General features: G+C 34.5%; 4 protein-coding genes across 7 annotated transcripts; 3 read left to right on the forward strand and 1 right to left on the reverse strand.

Moving 5' to 3' along the window:
* The first annotated feature begins 1,348 nt into the window (after positions 1 to 1,348).
* LOC114760932 (flavonoid 4'-O-methyltransferase-like) lies at positions 1,349 to 3,045 on the forward strand. Its single transcript, XM_028950244.1, has 3 exons — positions 1,349 to 1,676; positions 1,905 to 2,122; positions 2,743 to 3,045. The coding sequence occupies exons 1-3, from the start codon at positions 1,349 to 1,351 to the stop codon at positions 3,043 to 3,045; spliced, it is 849 nt and encodes a 282-aa protein (XP_028806077.1).
* Positions 3,046 to 6,124: 3,079 nt separating this feature from the next.
* On the forward strand, positions 6,125 to 7,517 carry LOC114760939 (isoflavone 7-O-methyltransferase-like). The gene is made up of 2 exons (XM_028950252.1): positions 6,125 to 6,942; positions 7,113 to 7,517. The coding sequence occupies exons 1-2, from the start codon at positions 6,172 to 6,174 to the stop codon at positions 7,413 to 7,415; spliced, it is 1,074 nt and encodes a 357-aa protein (XP_028806085.1). The 5' UTR covers positions 6,125 to 6,171; the 3' UTR covers positions 7,416 to 7,517.
* A 2,383-nt stretch (positions 7,518 to 9,900) lies between these two features.
* On the forward strand, positions 9,901 to 11,914 carry LOC114760933 (isoflavone 7-O-methyltransferase-like). Its single transcript, XM_028950246.1, has 2 exons — positions 9,901 to 10,668; positions 11,612 to 11,914. The coding sequence occupies exons 1-2, from the start codon at positions 9,901 to 9,903 to the stop codon at positions 11,912 to 11,914; spliced, it is 1,071 nt and encodes a 356-aa protein (XP_028806079.1).
* Positions 10,475 to 15,863, reverse strand: LOC114760941 (pentatricopeptide repeat-containing protein At3g22150, chloroplastic-like). Of its 4 annotated transcripts, XM_028950255.1 has the most exons (4): positions 13,246 to 15,863; positions 12,828 to 13,051; positions 11,604 to 11,676; positions 10,475 to 10,591 (listed from the first exon to the last, which is right to left on the reverse strand). In XM_028950255.1, exon 1 carries the CDS (start codon positions 15,845 to 15,847, stop codon positions 13,370 to 13,372), a length of 2,478 nt encoding a protein of 825 aa, XP_028806088.1. In that variant the 5' UTR covers positions 15,848 to 15,863; the 3' UTR covers positions 10,475 to 10,591; positions 11,604 to 11,676; positions 12,828 to 13,051; positions 13,246 to 13,369. The 4 variants fall into 4 exon arrangements, with proteins under 4 accessions (XP_028806088.1, XP_028806089.1, XP_028806086.1 ...); XM_028950256.1 differs by lacking the exon at positions 11,604 to 11,676 and having other exon boundaries at positions 13,369 to 15,863; XM_028950253.1 differs by lacking the exon at positions 11,604 to 11,676.
* Between the last annotated feature and the right edge of the window lie 1,025 nt (positions 15,864 to 16,888).

Genomic DNA, 16,888 nt, shown 5'->3' on the forward strand with positions numbered 1-16,888 from the left:
ATACTAGTACTCTTTAGGTTATGGTCCAAATTGTCTTAAAAGCTTGTGCATAGGTACTGTAATTGTTTGGGAGTTATTATTGGACTAATATTACTCCAAAAGTGTTAAAAAAAAGGGGGTGAAATAATCTAACTATTAAAAAAAGTTCACTGTTACATTTTTAACAGTCAAGAACGATATTATATCTTTTTTAACACTTCTGGGGCAATATTGATAAAAAAAAATTCTGAATACCCACAATTCGCTCACAAAAATTTTGAAGGCAAAATTATACCTTAATCTGATTTTTTTATAAGTTACAATTCTTTTAATAGATTTAGTCTTTTTGATAAGTTAAATTTTGAAAATGACTTAAATTTTAATACACTTGCTTTTATTTTTACTCCTCTAGTCCTATTTATAAGGCACTTCCAACATATTTTACACAGATCAAGAAAAACCTTAAAAGGTATTAACTCTCCATTAAAATATAATAATTTTCCCATTTTGCCCATATTTAATATATACACATTTTAAAAAAGATAACCACCTATACCATAATAAATGAAGGACAAAATAGTACATTCATACTAAAAATTTAATGAAGTGACTTATAAATAGGACCAATAAAAACTTCTTTCTCTACCCTATAATAGGACCAGAGGAGTACCTCTGATTGATTATAGGTCTTTATACTAATTATAATAGTTTTTCACAATCTCTCGCTCGCTCTCTATACGAATAAGTGTATATCTGAAAAAATTATATTTCTTACATATTTATTATCTTTAACCAATTTTAATATTTTCTTGATTTATATATGTAATTTAGTTATTTGTAGTTTATAAAAAGAAATGGCATAATTAGTAGCACTCATTTAAAGACATGGATACCTTTCCAAATGTGTAAGATGACTAGAAGATAATCTCTTGTAAGAATAAAAGCTTGAATCCACCTTTTTACAACTACCAAAAGCACAATTTCCAACAAGAAAGAAAAGCATTGTGTGAAGTATAACTTAGTAGTTCATTTAGTAATAATTATTAATGACATGAATACTTCCTGTAATTTATAAAAAGAATGAAAAGAGGCCAATGCGTCGTTCTAGGAATTAAAGTTTACATGCCTGTTTTACACTTGGAAAAAGCACAATTTCCAACAACATTTAGTCAACAAATTGTGTGAAGAAAAACTGAAAACTTCATTTAACAATTAATTGATGACGTGAATAGTTATCGACAAATAATTACGCTCGGTAAAATCACAATTCCCAATAAAGAACTAAAAGTTCTATGTATAAAGAGTTCAACAGGTATGAACAGGGAAAAACTCAACAATTCAATTGACAATTCCAACATCCTCTCCATCCATGGATGAAATTGGAAACAAAATCAGCAACTTGTTTCATGGCCAAGCCCAACTGTATAAAGTCATGTATCTTTGGATGCCTCCTTTATGTCTAAAGTGTGCCATTGAGCTTGAAATACCAGACATAATCCACAAACATGGTCAGCCCATCCCTCTTTCTCAGTTGGTATCAGATCTCAAAGTTCCACCCTCTAAAACTACCTTTATAAGAGGGCTCATGCGCTTGCTGGCTCACAATGGCCTCTTCGCTATCATCAAAAGCAACAACAGTGAAAAGGAATGTGAAGTATCATATGATCTCACTTCGGCATCAAAACTTCTTGTGAGTGGCACAGACCATTGTTTATCTCCAGTGGTTCAATTGGTAGTAAACCCTACTATAATTGATTTGTATCATCACCTGGGGAAATGGATTCATCAGAAGGAAAATTCAGTGAGAGAGACAATATATGGTGCAAGGCCTTATGACTTTCTTAAGCAAAACCCAGAAGATTTGGCGATAGTGCAAGAAGCAATGGCTAGTGATACAAGATTCATGAAACTGGCACTGATTAGAGACTTGGAATCCGTTTTGGATGGATTAGGTTCCATAGTCGATGCTGGTGGTGGAAATGGTGCCACGGCTAAGATTATCAGGGAAGGATTCCCCAAGTTGAAATGCACAGTGCTTGATCTTCCTGAGGTTGTTGCAAACTTATCTGGAAATGCAAATTTGAGTTTTGTTGGTGGGGACATGCTCAAATCCATCCCTCATGCTGATGCAGTTTTGATTAAGGTACGTACGTATGTATGTCAGTAGCTCTGTAATCCATCACACTATCCTACTTAAGTTGCATTATCCATCCCTCGCACACATATCCTGTTTTAATTAAATATAGTTTGAAGAGTAATGTTTTTATCACGTGCGGAAATTTGTGAACCAAAACATCAATTAGGATATATTAGCGAGAAAGGGAACAAAAGAAGTAAAAGGTTATATTGTTTTAATTCAATGGAAGCTACCTACTCTATCTTTTATGGCTCCAAACTTCACATAAATTAATTTGAAGATTTTCGTGATTTTGTACAATTTAAACACAAGCATGCACATAAACATGTTAACTTTAGACTCAAGTTTGGGACTACATCCAAGTGTAGTGTTTGACATTATCACTAAGATAACTTGCCGTTGAAGAATTATTTTAAAAAACTGTTAAAAGACCAAGTTTTAATATCACATCAAAAAAAAAATATTTGAATTATCGAGCTCGTCAGAGTTGGCTTTCGATTATAATCTCCAAGATTATCAACTCGGTTGAACATTATCATTGCATATTGTTAGAATTGAAAAATAACTAGTAAGCACTAAGGATGTGAAATTATTGTCTATTTTTCTTACTATTTTCATTTTTGCAGTGGGTTTTACTTGATTGGGGTGATGATGATTGCATAAAGATACTTAAAAATGCCAAGAGAGCTATTTCAGGCAAAGGAAATGAAGGAAAAGTGATCATCATAGACATGGTGTTGGATGAAAAGCATGACCAGTATGAATGGCTAGAAACAAAGCTCCTAATCAACATAGCCTTGATAGCTGACCTTAATTCAAAAGCAAGATCTGAGGAAGAATGGAAGCAAGTCTTCTTGAAGGCAGGATTTAAGGATTACAAGATATTTCCTATATTTGGCCTTAGGTCTCTTATTGTGCTTCATCCCTAGATTTGCTTTGACTATAATCTATAATAACTAGTCTTATAAGACAAGCTACATGTTTGAACTAAATAAATGTGCAGTGGAATAAGATGGGCTATGATATTTCTGCAATTTTCATTATCTACCCATTAGTGCCAAAAAGAAACTGGACCCAGCTTAATTATATTAATTGCGACAGTGTCATTGAGCTATAACAAGCATTGATGTCTGCATCAAGTTATTGTGGAGTTAAGTAAAGAAATTAATTATTTAGTCCCCAAATTTTTTTTGTGGTGTCCTTAGTACCTAAAATTTTAACTCACAATTCAATTTCTTAAGTTTAACTTGTCTAATTTTTCCTCCTCCAGTCACGTAATCCGTAACTCCCCATACTTTCACAAAATTATTTAATCTTTTAGGAATTGAGTTCCAACTAAATCATTAAGTGTAGGAGTAAATGATTAATTTTCTCATTAAAATAATTTTCAGTGTACACCTGTTAGATAATTAAGTGGCATGGCAGGGTTAAGATTAAAAGAAGGAAATTAATGAAATTAGATGGCCAAGATTAGAACTTGTACGGAAATAATCCAATGGTTAAGATTAAAAAGATAATTTTAAAGTGCAATCTATCGGATCAAATTTCTAGTCTAGAAGGCCAAGCCGAAGGCACTTTTGGAAAGTCAACTACGGATTAAATCAAGTTTAATCTGAGATTGAATGATTGTAGTTAGAAAAGTCAAGAAAATTTTGGGGGACTTTGAGATAAATAGTCTATTTTTTATTTATCTTGATAAGCTAATTGAATTAGCTTACCACCAAATAAATTAAAGATAGCTTATTTCAAATACATCTCCATATTTATCTCAAACTTTTTCCTCCAATTCCCTCTTACTCCCCGAACTAAAATCGGTTTTATAATTTTAAACAAGCTCCCCCTAAACTGATATGCAAGGACTGAAAATGCATTTAGCCATGATACTTAACATTTATATATCTCCCATTTCAGGCATTCTTTTTCATCGTGATCAGTCACAAACATTTTAATAAATTTGAATAAATTAAAGAAAAGTGAGTTGACGTAAGCAGCTGTCTATCTTATTTGTAATTTCCTTATAACCCAATTTCTAAAAAAAAATGAAAAAGTTTGGGGAGTAAGAGACTAAAAAGATCGTTCTATCTTATGTGTAAGACGGGAGAAAGTAATAAAGACTAAAAAGACAGTTTTTTGGGGAACGAGAAAGGGTGTTACACGATAAAAAATCACACGTAATATATTTTTTACTTATTTTTATAATTTTTCTACTCGTAAATACTTTATTGATGGTGGAGTAATATAACATTAATGGCATTGCTAGTGGTTACCCATTCATGATCCCATAAAATCTGCTTCATTACTTACTACTCATATTTCATATAAACTAAGAAAAACTTTAAATTTTATTAACTCGTTTAAAATTCAACTACTCATCCTGTTCTTAATATAGGACTTAATTGTTGAGTTGATTTTGGTCCTAAATATAAGACATATTTCTCTTATTTATCAGTTTTGTTCTAAATTATCCCTATTGATACTCCATCAAGTATAATCAAGTAAAAGAGGGAGGGAGGATATTAAAGAAGATGATTATGGTGTTTTAAGAAAAAAAACATATCATATTTCTTATAATTAACTAATTTACCTAACTTTCTTAATCTAATCAAATTAGTTAAATAGGTCTTACATTAAGGACCAGAAGAATATTTTTCAACTTTATCCCTATTTAATATAAATTATACCTCATGTAAACAAAGTGAACATAATCATAAATGAGGGGTAAAATTATACACCCATACGAAAAAATTTTCTTGGTACCTTATAAATAGAACAAAAAAATATCTTCTCTCTGCCTTATAATAGCACCAGGGAAGTACGTTGTCCTTCCTGAGGTTGTTACATATTGACATGGGCAAGTGTCCATCTTATTTGTAATCTTACAAGTAGCCCAATTTTTTATCGTGTAAACTAATCAATTTTTTTTCCCATTTTTCCCTTATAAGATACAGATACACATTTTGGTGGTGTGGCTTGATCCTATTTACAAGATACATTTAACAGATGTTAAAAATTTTTCATTTTTCCCATTAATTACATGTTACTAAGCTTATATTTTCAACCGAAGAGAGTATATCACTACATTGATTGTCTTCCACGCATTTTTTTCCTATTCATCCTCTTTCTCATTCACTTTCTCTCTCCTTAATAAAGGCAGTATTATTTTAAAAAATAAAATAAAATATATATTTTTAACATTATCCCCTTTACTTAATTTTAACCATTTTTTATTTATATTATATATATATATATATAGGATTAGATAGAGTATCACTCTGGTCTCTTTTAATTGTCACTTGCAATAGTTTCTCACATACCAAGGAGATTATTAAATACATCAAAACTTCTACTTTTACCTTTATTAAATAGCTAATATATTTTTTCTCACCCATTCCCTCTCTCTTCATCTTTACATTTGTCTCCCTTAATTAGTAAAGGCAGAATTGGAAATGAATCATTAAAAAAGATACAAATGACAACTAAAAAGAATCAAAATCTTCTCTTACCAGTGACAATTAAAAAGTACTCTCTCCTTCCCTTATTATAAGATCCTTTTAACTAAATTGCGTGATTTACAAAAATAGTTAAAATTAATTAACAGCAATTAATATGCAGCAAATGCAATTTTTTTCCAAATATACCCTTATATATAAATGAGTCAATGTGAGAGAGTAATAGTGAGATAAATGAAAAAAGAGAATGTATTAAATGTATTAAATTAAGGGTAAAATAGCTAATAATGCATTAAATGCTTAGACAAACCCAAAGAGGATCTTATAAAAAAGAACAAATCCATTCAAAAAATTAGATTTTATAATAAGAGACGGAGTAGTATCATGATATTGTTTTGATAATAAAGAATCAAATTTAATGACATTAAGTATCCTTCTCATTTATAGCAAGACAATGAATGAGCTAATGTGTAGTCTTACATGCATGTTTTACACTCGGCAAAATCACAGTCCCCAACAACAAACCGAAACTCAATGCAGTGAATAAATTGCATGAAGGAAACGTATCTGCATCAATTCATTTGACAATTCCTGCTCTATCCAGCCATGGATGGAACAGGAGACAAAACAGCAGAATTGTTTCATGGCCAAGCCCAATTGTACAGACTCATGTATCTTTGGATGTCTTCTTTATGTCTTAAGTGTGCCATTGAGCTCGAAATACCAGACATAATCCACGAGCATGGCCAACCCATCTCTCTTTCTCAGTTGGTATCAGATCTCAAAGTTCCACCCTCTAAAACTACCTTTCTAAAAGGGCTCATGCGCTTGCTGGCTCACAATGGCCTCTTCACCATCATCAAAAGCAACAACAATGAAGAAGAAAGCGAAGTATCGTATGATCTCACTTCTGCATCCCGGCTTCTTGTGAATGGCACAGACCATTGTTTATCTTCAATGGTTCAGTTGACTGTAAGCCCAGCTTTACTTGATTTGTATCAAAACTTGGGGAAATGGGTTCGTGGGGAGGAAAATACACTGAGAGAGACATCGTTTGGCGTAGGTGTTTATGAATTCCTTGCTCAAAACCCAGAAGATTTGGCAGTCTTCCAAGAAGCAATGGCTAGTGATTCCAGATTCATGAAACTGGTAATGAAAGATTTGGAATCTGTTTTTGATGGATTGAATTCCATAGTTGATGTTGGTGGTGGAACTGGTACAACTGCTAAGATTATCTGTGAAGCATTCCCTAAGTTGAAATGCACGGTGCTCGATCTTCCTGAGGTCGTCTCAAACTTATCTGGAAACTCCAATGTGAGCTTTGTTGGTGGGGACATGCTTAAATCCATCCCTCATGCTGATGCAGTGCTGATTAAGGCAAGTATATTCCACATAAAAAATACAACCTTGCATAACAAATTTAAATCTTGCATCTTCGCAGTTCTACAAGTTTTTCACTTTGAGATTAATTCATGTGATTTTCAGATATTATTCAAACACATGAAATACCTGGAATGATAGATTGCTATCTATTTTCGTTTTTACAGTGGGTTTTACATGACTGGGGTGATGATGATTGCTTAAAGATACTTAAAAATGCCAAGGAAGCTATTTCAGGCAATGGAAAAGGAGGAAAAGTGATCATCATAGATACAGTGTTGAATGAAAAAGAAGAGCAGCATGAAGTGCTAGAAACAAAGCTCTTACTCAACATAATGCTGGCGGCTGAATTCAATTCAAAAGAGAGATCCGAGGAAGAATGGAAGAAACTCTTCCTGAAAGCAGGCTTCACAGATTACCAGATATTTCCCATATTTGGCTTTAGGTCTCTCATTGTGCTAAATCCTTAGATTTGGTGGGAATCTAATGACTAGTTTTACATGTTTTAAACAGAATAAATTTGCAGCGGAACAAGAGTTATGATTCTTCTGCAATTTCAATGAGCTATAACATAGCGCTATAAAAAAATTGTTCCCCATCTTATAACTGCGGCTGAATCATCTAGCAATTTATAAACATTCATGTCTACATAAAGTCATTACCCAGTTGAGTGAAAAAAAATAACAAAGTTATTATTGATGAATGAAAAAAACTAATTTGTAGAGTGCATCTTTTAAAACATGTTAGAAGACAAGAAAGAAATCAAAATAGCACTATATCATGCACAGTTATAACCATTAAAGGGAATGAAGTAAGCGACCTGAATTGTCGTATTTCTCCCTTGCTCAATTCTGAATCAATTGAGTTTCCAGCACCTAAGAGCATCGTATTATGCATAGAGATATATTGGCAGCTATTAGCGACGATCTGGGCCAATGAATCCACTTCACAGGCTCTGTTTCTATACTCAACTGTGCATCATATTATACCAATACACCACGCATGAATTGGTAGCAGTGGAGATCAGTATCAACCTGTTTGATGGGATGAACAGCTCTATAGAGTTAAAATCACCAGTCAAGTGATATCCATGTTTGATACAAACCAAATATTTGCATCAGATATGATAAAGCCATTCAAATAACACTTGGACAATTAAAAACTTGTTACCTTCCAGTGTTGGATGTCCATGTCATGTGCCAAGTCGATGTTAATATTTATGTTTCTTAGGCTGCAGCCAGGCGTCTCACTAGTTTAATGACAAGCTACCTTCATTTTCTTGCTTCATGTAACCTTGCCCAACCACAAATTTTGTTCATACTTACAAATCTATTCAAAAATTAATCTCATTCATTGTATTCCAAGATCCTATTCATTGGACTGTGGCTTGCTTTTTAACCTTCATGTTTCATCTCCATCGTTGAACAGTCAATAGGATATTGAATATCTCTTCACTTTCAGGGTGTCTCTTGTCTCTAAACACTAAGTAATTCACAAACCCAGCAATCTCAAGCCAACTACATCCTGTTTCCTTCTGCAAACCTTTTTTCTTCATCTGAATGATCACTTTTCAACATTTTCCCACTCTTCTTCTAAATGCATGTTTGAGACCCTAACATGGTAGCCTGCTATCCTTTTTTGTGACAACACAACGAGCAACTTCTTGGCAATAACTTCACTTAATTCAAAGTGTCCATGGTCTCTGCAAGCACCAATAAGCGATCCCCAAACTTCTAGGGCATTTCCATCTTCACCTAATCCATTGACAAAGTCAGGCTTCGAGCACCCTCCCTGACATGTCAGTAACACAGCAATAGTGTTCAGCTGAGGTTTTATCTGTTTTCTCGTAAAGTCGAGTTCGCCACAAAATAAACAAAAATTTTAGACATTCACATCAAGAAGCCTTTACAAAAATGTCTCTCTTAATCGTGATTTTTCTTGGCAACCCATATTTTAAAAATTAAAAAGAATATAGAAAGAAAAACTAGGGAATAATGACACAGATTTTATGGCACCATAAACGGGTAACAACTAGCAATCCCATTAGTCACCCATTAATCTTGACTAAGGGAGGTTTCTTTGGTGTGTCATCTTGCTCAATATTTCTAACCAAAACAGCATGTGACCTCTAGGCAGTTTTGAATTTGGATACTTTCAGTCAAACAAATGGTAGACTATTTTTTGAAATGTCTGTCACAAGTTGTTCCAGCAGCAACATTACGGTTGGATAAGGTTCCAAACTTAACATTGATATATTTTGATATATTTGTGAGTGCGTGTTTAAATTATATACTATTAGGAAAAAGGTTTTTTTTTTTGAAGTAAATAGAAATACAAGTTTTTTTAAAGTGAAAAGTTCGGGTGAATTAAATTTCAAAGCTCGCCAGAATTAAAATAGATCTCGTGGCTCACAAAGCAGTGACAAAAATTACTGTTAGCGACAGAAGTTTTATGGCACCGTGAATGGTTAAAAATTAACATGTCCATCATCCACCTTTAATCTTGCTAGTGTTTCTTTAACGTGTCACCTTTCTCAATTTTTTTGACGGCATTAGCATTAGCATGTGAGCTAGAGGCAATTAACAAATTAAAATCCTTTCAAATAAATAAATAATAAAATATCAATAGAATATTTTTAAAATCAATAAATTTTCAAAAATAACAAGGGAAAAAAATATATTACAGACAATTTTTATGTGTCACTTTCCCCATCAGTCTTTATTATTATTTTAATTGAGAAGAATCAACATTTAATGACAGAAGTATCTCTTTCATATACAGGAAGACAAGGGCGCTGATGTGTCGCTCCAAGAACAAAAGCTTACACGCATGTTTTGCACTTGGCAAAAGCACAATTACCAATAAGGAAAGGAAACTTAATATAGCTAACAAATTGCCTGAAAGAAATGTACCTACAACAATTCATTTGGGAAGCAATTCAGCCAGGCTCTATCAATGGATGGAATAGGAGGCAAAACCAGAGAGCTGTTTCATGGCCAAGCCCAGCTGTACAAACACATGTACTTTTGGATGTCTTCGGCATGTCTGAAGTGTGCTATTGAGCTTGAAATACCAGACATAATCCACAAGCATGGCCAACCCGTTTCTCTTTCTCAGTTGGTATCAGATCTCAATGTTCCACCCTCTAAAACTACCTTTATGAAAGGGCTCATGCGCTTGCTGGCTCATAATGGCCTATTCACTATCATCAAAAGCAACAATGAAGAAGAAAGTGAGCTATCATATGATCTCACTTCAGCATCACAGCTTCTTTTGAGTGGCACAGATCATTGCTTATCTCCAATGGTTCAGTGGGCCCTTAGGCCTACTAGGCTTGAGATGTATCAACATTTGGGAAAATGGGTTCGAGGGAAGGAAAATACACTGAGAGAGACAGCATTTGGGGTAGGCTTTTATGACTTCCTTAATCAAAATCCTGCAGATTTGGCGGCCTTCCAGGAAGCAATGGCTAGTGATTCCGCATTCATGAAAGTGGCACTGAGTGACTTGAAGTCCGTTTTGGAGGGCTTCAGTTCCGTCGTTGATGTTGGTGGTGGAACTGGCACCACTGCGAAGATTATCTGTGAAGCATTTCCCAAGTTGAAATGCACAGTGCTTGATCTTCCTGAAATTGTTGCAGGTTTATCTGGAGACACCAATTTGAGTTTTGTTAGTGGGGACATGCTCAAATCCATCCCTCATGCTGATGCAATTCTGATTAAGGTAAATAACTAACCATACCATCTTCAAAACGCCAAACATTATTCATGTATTGCAGATGCTAATTTCAAATGAAATGAGTTGAGTTAATTTTCATTACAATTTAAACTTTATGTAATATAATCATAATTAAACTATATTGTAAAGAGATGTGTAATCTCTCCTATTCTTTAACGCTCTGGGACCAGGGCCCTTTGAATAAACAATTATATTAATTTTTTTAGTTTTAGTATTATAAATTCCTGTATTTTTTTTCTTGTTATGATACAATAATTAACAAAAATTATTAAATATAACATGATATTTTCCTAACTAATAATTTTTCATAAAAAATTTAATCATTATTTTAAAAACTATTGATCATTCAATATATTAGTATTTTTAGACAAATAATTCTTGCATTATTACATGTTTAGCAACAATATGTCATAGTTAAATTCTCTCTGAGAACAAGAGAATATAGACACGATCAAATTGGTGTCTATATTACATAAAGTTTAAGAAAAGGAGAGGAGAGACCCACATAAGTGAGACTTGGTAAGCCCCACATCTATTTTAATCCCAAGCTTATATTATCATCACTTTAATTTTTCACCGCGAAGGCTTTTAAGATTGCATTATCTAAATTTTCTTTTAATAAATTTGTTATGAAGTTAGGGAGAAAATCATAAAATGAAAAGCTAAAGCCTATGGGGCTGACTCAGAGGATCGCACCCATAGTTTTTTCCTCTCTCCAGTTCTACCCAAAATTTAAATGACGATTTAGAAGAATTCAATCTCAACTTCGATTTAGCACAAGAATATTTTGACTATTAAGGCCATAGTCAATGCTTATTGTAATCAAGAAGATTTTCAACTTAGCTAGACATTAGAAATTGCACACTGTTAACTTTCAAACATGAAATACTTGGCATATTAAGCTAGTGTTTGTTTTTCACCTTTACAGTGGGTTTTGCACGATTGGGGGGATGATGATTGCATAAAGATACTGAAAAATGCCAAAGAGGCTATCTGTGGAAAAGACAAGGGAGGAAAAGTGATCATCATAGACACGGTGTTAAATGAAAAGCAAGACGAGCATTCACTGATGGAAACAAAACTCCTTTACAACATTATTTTGATGGCTGAGTTCAATGCAAAAGAGAGGACTGAGGGAGAATGGAAGCAACTATTCCAGAAAGCAGGCTTCACAGATTACCATATGTTTCCTATATTGGGCTTTAGGTCTCTCATTGTGCTTCATCCTTAGATTTGGCTGGAACCCAATAGCTAATAACTAGTTTTACATGTTTTAAACCGAATAAATTTGCAGTAGAACAAGAGGAACTATGATATCTCTGCACTTTAATTAGCTACAACATAATGCTATAGAAAAATTTGTCCCCATCTCACAAGAATAGCCGACTGAATCATCTACCAATTAAAAAGCATTCATGTTTCTACATAAAGTTATCAACGAGTCAAGAGACGCAACAACAAAGAATCAAACATTAAGTCGAGCAATCTGAAATTTCTCATCCAATAGCTATTCCAGATGCTAATGGTTCCTTGCAGTCAACAATCCATCATAGTATTCCAGTCACGCCTCTGTTAAATTAGACTTCTTTTTCGCTTTCATTTGATAAGTCACAAATTTTTTAAAATTCATTTTAGGATGATGATTCTACTCTTTTTTATTTAATTATTCTCCTCTGAACCCAATTATTTTTACTGGTTAGAATGTTCCGATATTTCGTGGAATACAGGCCCTACTTGATTATACCACACAGTCATTTCAAATATGAAGACTAAGGAGATATTCCAATTCATCACGGCCAGCTCCTATTTCATTTCCCATTTCAATTCCTTTAAAACTCTTTCTTGTACCCTAAATAGGCCCTTAGTGACAGGGATATGCCGAAGGCAATATAATAACTTCAAATTTTGCATCATAACACCCAAGTCACTCGGCACATGCAAAATCCAGAAACATAAAACCTAGTATAGACCGCCTGATGAATGAATCAGAATATAGTATGTTAAGTGTACAGCCTTAAATGTTAAAATTGGTTAATCGTGTCAATGGGTTTCGAGAAAGAAATCAAACTAGCACAATATCAAGCCTAGTTATAGTTAGATAGAAGAAGACAAGAATATTAGCTTAGGACACGGAAGTGACGTACCTGAGTTGTCATCTTTCTTTCCCTTGCTCAGTTCTGAATCAATTACAATATGGATGGTTATATAACCTCCCTTGGTTGACCTTCCGGCTCTTGAATGCGTCATATTACATATGGACACATTCAGGAAGCTATTAGTGACAACTGGACCGAAGAATACACTTCACAGTTTCTGTTCCCACGTTCAACGGTGCGTGAATTGGCAGCAGTGGAAAATCAACATCAATCTGTTTCAAGGAGAACAGCTTGATTAAGTCGAAGTTTCAGATAGAAAAACTCACGCCAACTAGGCCCGAAAAAAATTAACTATAAAGCATGGAGACATTAAAAAAGCTGTATCCATATTTAACACAAGCCAAACATTTGTATTAGATATACCACATCATTTTTAGTTACACCTCGACTCTACAAGGTTCATTACCTTGCAGTGTTTACACCTTGATTGTGCAACCAAGCCGGTGACAAGTATAATGACAGGATTCCTTCATTTTCTTGCTTTCTGCAATCTTGACCATGCATTTATTTATGTTGACAAAAAATTCACCTCATTCATCATATTCCAAAATCCATAATTTTGGGCTGCAACATGCCTTATAACCTTCATGCTTCATCTCCATAGTTAACCTGTCAAGAATACTATATATCTCATCACTTTCGGGGTGCCTCTCATCTTTAGATACAAAGCAGTTCACAGACCCGGCAATCTCAACCCAACTACATCCTGTTTCCTTCTGCAAACCTTTTTCCTTCATCCGAATTCTCAATTTATCAACATTTTCCCACTCTCCTTCTTCTGCAAACATATTTGAGAGCAAAACATGGTAACCAGCTATCCCTTTTTGTGTCTCCATATCAAGCAACTTATTAGCAATATCTTTTCCCAATTCAAAGTATCCATGATTTCTGCAAGCACCAAGAAGTGATCCCCAAATTTCTAGTGCATTACCATCTTCACCCAATCCCTTGACAAAATCATAGGCTTCAAGCACCCTCCCCTCCCTCCCTAACATGTCAGTAACACAGCAATAGTGTTCAACTGAGGGTTTAATTTTATGTACTTCATCCATAGAGTCAAATATTTCCATACCTTCATCAACCATACCAGCATAACCACAAGCAGACAAAATGGCAACGAAAGTAACTGCATCAGGTTTATGGCCAGAGCCCAGCATAGAATGAAACAGAGAAAGAGCTCTCTTGCCCATCCCATGCTGGCCACAACCCAACATCATTGTGGTATATGTGACGGAATTCTTCTCAGGTATACTAGTAAACACATTTTCCGCATAACTGATTGCACCTGATTTGGAATATGTGTCAACCAAAGCAGTTCCCACATAAACATTTAGGTCCAAGCTGTGACGAATGGAGAATCCATGAAGTTCCTTGGCGAATGCTACGCTTCCCATTGAACTACAGGCTGGAAGAATTGATGCTAAAGTCACAGCATTAGGTGTTACCCTCTGCTCAAGCATCTCTCTAAGAACCAGAAAGGCTTTTTCGTGCCGCCTATTTTGTGTGTAACCAGCAATCATCGCATTCCATGTAGAATGATCTTTATCAATAGGACAGTTTTGCTTAAATATCCATTCTGAAGTTCTAACCAAACCGCATTTTGCATACATATCTATAAGATAGCTCTCCATTCCCTCGAATTGTATCCCATGACGAATTGCATAAGCGTGAGTCTGCTTTCCAATATATTTGTTCCTAAGATTAGATGCTGTGGAAAGAAGAGACGTCACAGTCACAGAATCAATCATAAACCCTTGGTTCTGCATCTCATAGACAAGCAACAGTGCTTCTTCATCCAAACCATTTTGCACAAAAGAAGAAATCATGGTATTCCATGAAACTACATCCCTCTCAAGCATCTTATGGAAAACTTTGAATGATGTATCGATTGAATTGCACCTTGAGTACATAACAATAATTGCATTGAGAATAATAATTGATAAAGTTGCCATATTTTTTAAAATAAAAGCATGTAGCTGCTCAGCCATTTTTATCTGCTGCAACAGTGAAATAGCCGTTAGGGCGGATAGAAAAGTCACATCATCACATACAGCCTCTTCTGATTCTAAGGCTTGAATAAAAATGCCGACTGCTTCAATTGGGCAATTATTTTGAACATATCCACCAATCATAGTGTTCCATATCTCAGTATTCCTCTCTTTACATTGTTCAAAAATCAACTTAGCATGGCTAAGGCAGCCAAGCTCAGCATACATATTAATAGTTGAGCTCAAAACAAACACATCCTCCACATACTCGCTCCCAAATTTATGAAGCAAACCATAAATTATATCAGCAATCTTATAATCTCCCAAGCTCGACACAGCGGGGAAAACATTTACAAAACTGACAGAACTTGGCATTATTCTCATTCTCATCATCGTGCTGAATAATTTAACTGCTTCAGCGTGCGCCTCCATCTTCACATACCATGACATCAAGGTATTCCAAGCAACAACATTACGTTTACGCATCAAGTTGAACACTTTAAGCACATAATCATTCTTCGAACCACAATATTCCACACCACTCAAGCACGCAGAGTACATGTTCAAGAGCGAGTTATAAACAATCCTACTGGGATTTGGGTTAGATTGGCACCGAAGAAAATGGCAATGCACAGCGTTACCAGCTCGAAGATTTCGCGTTTCAGCACAGGCCTTGAGAGTGGAAGAGTAAGTATAAGAATCGAATCGAGTACCCGGGGTAGACTTCATTTGACTGTAGAACAGCAAGGCTTCCAAGGGCATATTGTTGCAGATGAACCCAATGATGATGGTGTTCCAGAGAACAGTGGAAGGGCGAGGAAGAGTGTCGAACAATTGGCGGGCAAGGTGAGGCTGACCTTCTTGACATAGTTTGCTCAGGCGAGAGCGAATTGAAGGGGTTTTGAGTGTCGGGTTCGGAATTGACAAGAGTGAGGAGGAATCAGTAGTGTCAGTGGAGAGAGAATGTGAATTGGGAGCAGATAGAGGAAGAGGAAGAAAAGGGGAAGCAGAGGAAGCCATGGAGGAGTTGGAGCCTTGGCTCTTGACTCTTGTGAATAAGCTGCGGATAGATAGTCATCAGAAACGAAGGGACCTACCCAAAATACAAAGGTGCTCCATATATAATTTCCAATGAAAAAGTATTTGGGGGGAACCAAAAATTTTACAGTACAAAAGTATATAAGAATAATTTTGTTCCCATTAACATAAGAATATTTTTTTAGAAGTGTTTTTTTTTATTTATCTAAATACCTCCTAAGTTAACTTAACTAATTCATGAAAATAAAAAAAATTACTTAAATTTCTTATTTCTGTTATCATATTGGAAAAAAAAAAGGACAATAGTTTGAAATCATCACCAACTAAGCCAACTGCCAATCTATACTTCTAAAAAAGTTTTTTATTAATATTACATCTGTTTCTAATTATAAGATCTTGTTTGTAAACTATAAATAAGATTTTATAATTAGGACTGAAGATAGTATTACAGAAATTTGCTTCCTTTGAACCTTGTTGATTCCTCTTAAGGCTTTGGGCCCTCCATTTGTATCTAAAACAAGAAATCCTACCGGAGAACGTTTTTGGCTTGGAATTTCTTTAAATACATGACAAACTCTTAAAGTACTCCTCCGGTCCTAATTATAAGACCCAATTGACTTATTTGAGGAGATTAAGAAAGTAAGTTAAGTTGGTTATTTATAATAAATAAGTGTTGTCATTCCTAAAATATCCTTGCTAATTAAGTATATTGGCTAAAACTATCATTATTAGAAGGATTATCTTGGAAAAAAATGTATAAATATAAGAGAGAAAATGGATTGGGTCTTATAATTAGGACCAAATAAAAAGTTAAATTGGGTCTTATAATAAGGACCGGAGGAGTATTGTTTAGTAGAATCGAGAATCATTGACATCCAAAGACTAGTCAGATAATTGTACTTTGCAATTCAAATTTGTGTACTAATAATCTTCAAAGTGGGCCTTTACTAGTTTTTCTATAATTAAATATATCTCCCATTTTCCTAAGAAGCTAAATTTCGAATCTCAATTAGAAAAGACATT

Source organism: Neltuma alba, unplaced genomic scaffold (genome assembly GCF_004799145.2).
Source record: "Neltuma alba isolate B1F8T4 unplaced genomic scaffold, ASM479914v2 tig00011052_pilon, whole genome shotgun sequence".
NCBI lineage: Eukaryota > Viridiplantae > Streptophyta > Magnoliopsida > Fabales > Fabaceae > Neltuma > Neltuma alba.

Excerpts from the sequence above, each read along its gene's own strand:
- LOC114760932 (XM_028950244.1), top strand. The coding sequence starts at position 1,349 with ATGGATGAAATTGGAAACAAAATCAGCAACTTGTTTCATGGCCAAGCC. Across the intron at positions 1,677-1,904 it reads ATCAAAACTTCTTGTGAGTG|ACTTGGAATCCGTTTTGGAT; the intron begins GCACAGACCATT and ends CACTGATTAGAG. Across the intron at positions 2,123-2,742 it reads CTGATGCAGTTTTGATTAAG|TGGGTTTTACTTGATTGGGG; the intron begins GTACGTACGTAT and ends TCATTTTTGCAG.
- LOC114760939 (XM_028950252.1), top strand. The coding sequence starts at position 6,172 with ATGGATGGAACAGGAGACAAAACAGCAGAATTGTTTCATGGCCAAGCC. Across the intron at positions 6,943-7,112 it reads CTGATGCAGTGCTGATTAAG|TGGGTTTTACATGACTGGGG; the intron begins GCAAGTATATTC and ends TCGTTTTTACAG.
- LOC114760933 (XM_028950246.1), top strand. The coding sequence starts at position 9,901 with ATGGATGGAATAGGAGGCAAAACCAGAGAGCTGTTTCATGGCCAAGCC. Across the intron at positions 10,669-11,611 it reads CTGATGCAATTCTGATTAAG|TGGGTTTTGCACGATTGGGG; the intron begins GTAAATAACTAA and ends TCACCTTTACAG.
- LOC114760941 (XM_028950256.1), bottom strand. The coding sequence starts at position 15,847 with ATGGCTTCCTCTGCTTCCCCTTTTCTTCCTCTTCCTCTATCTGCTCCC.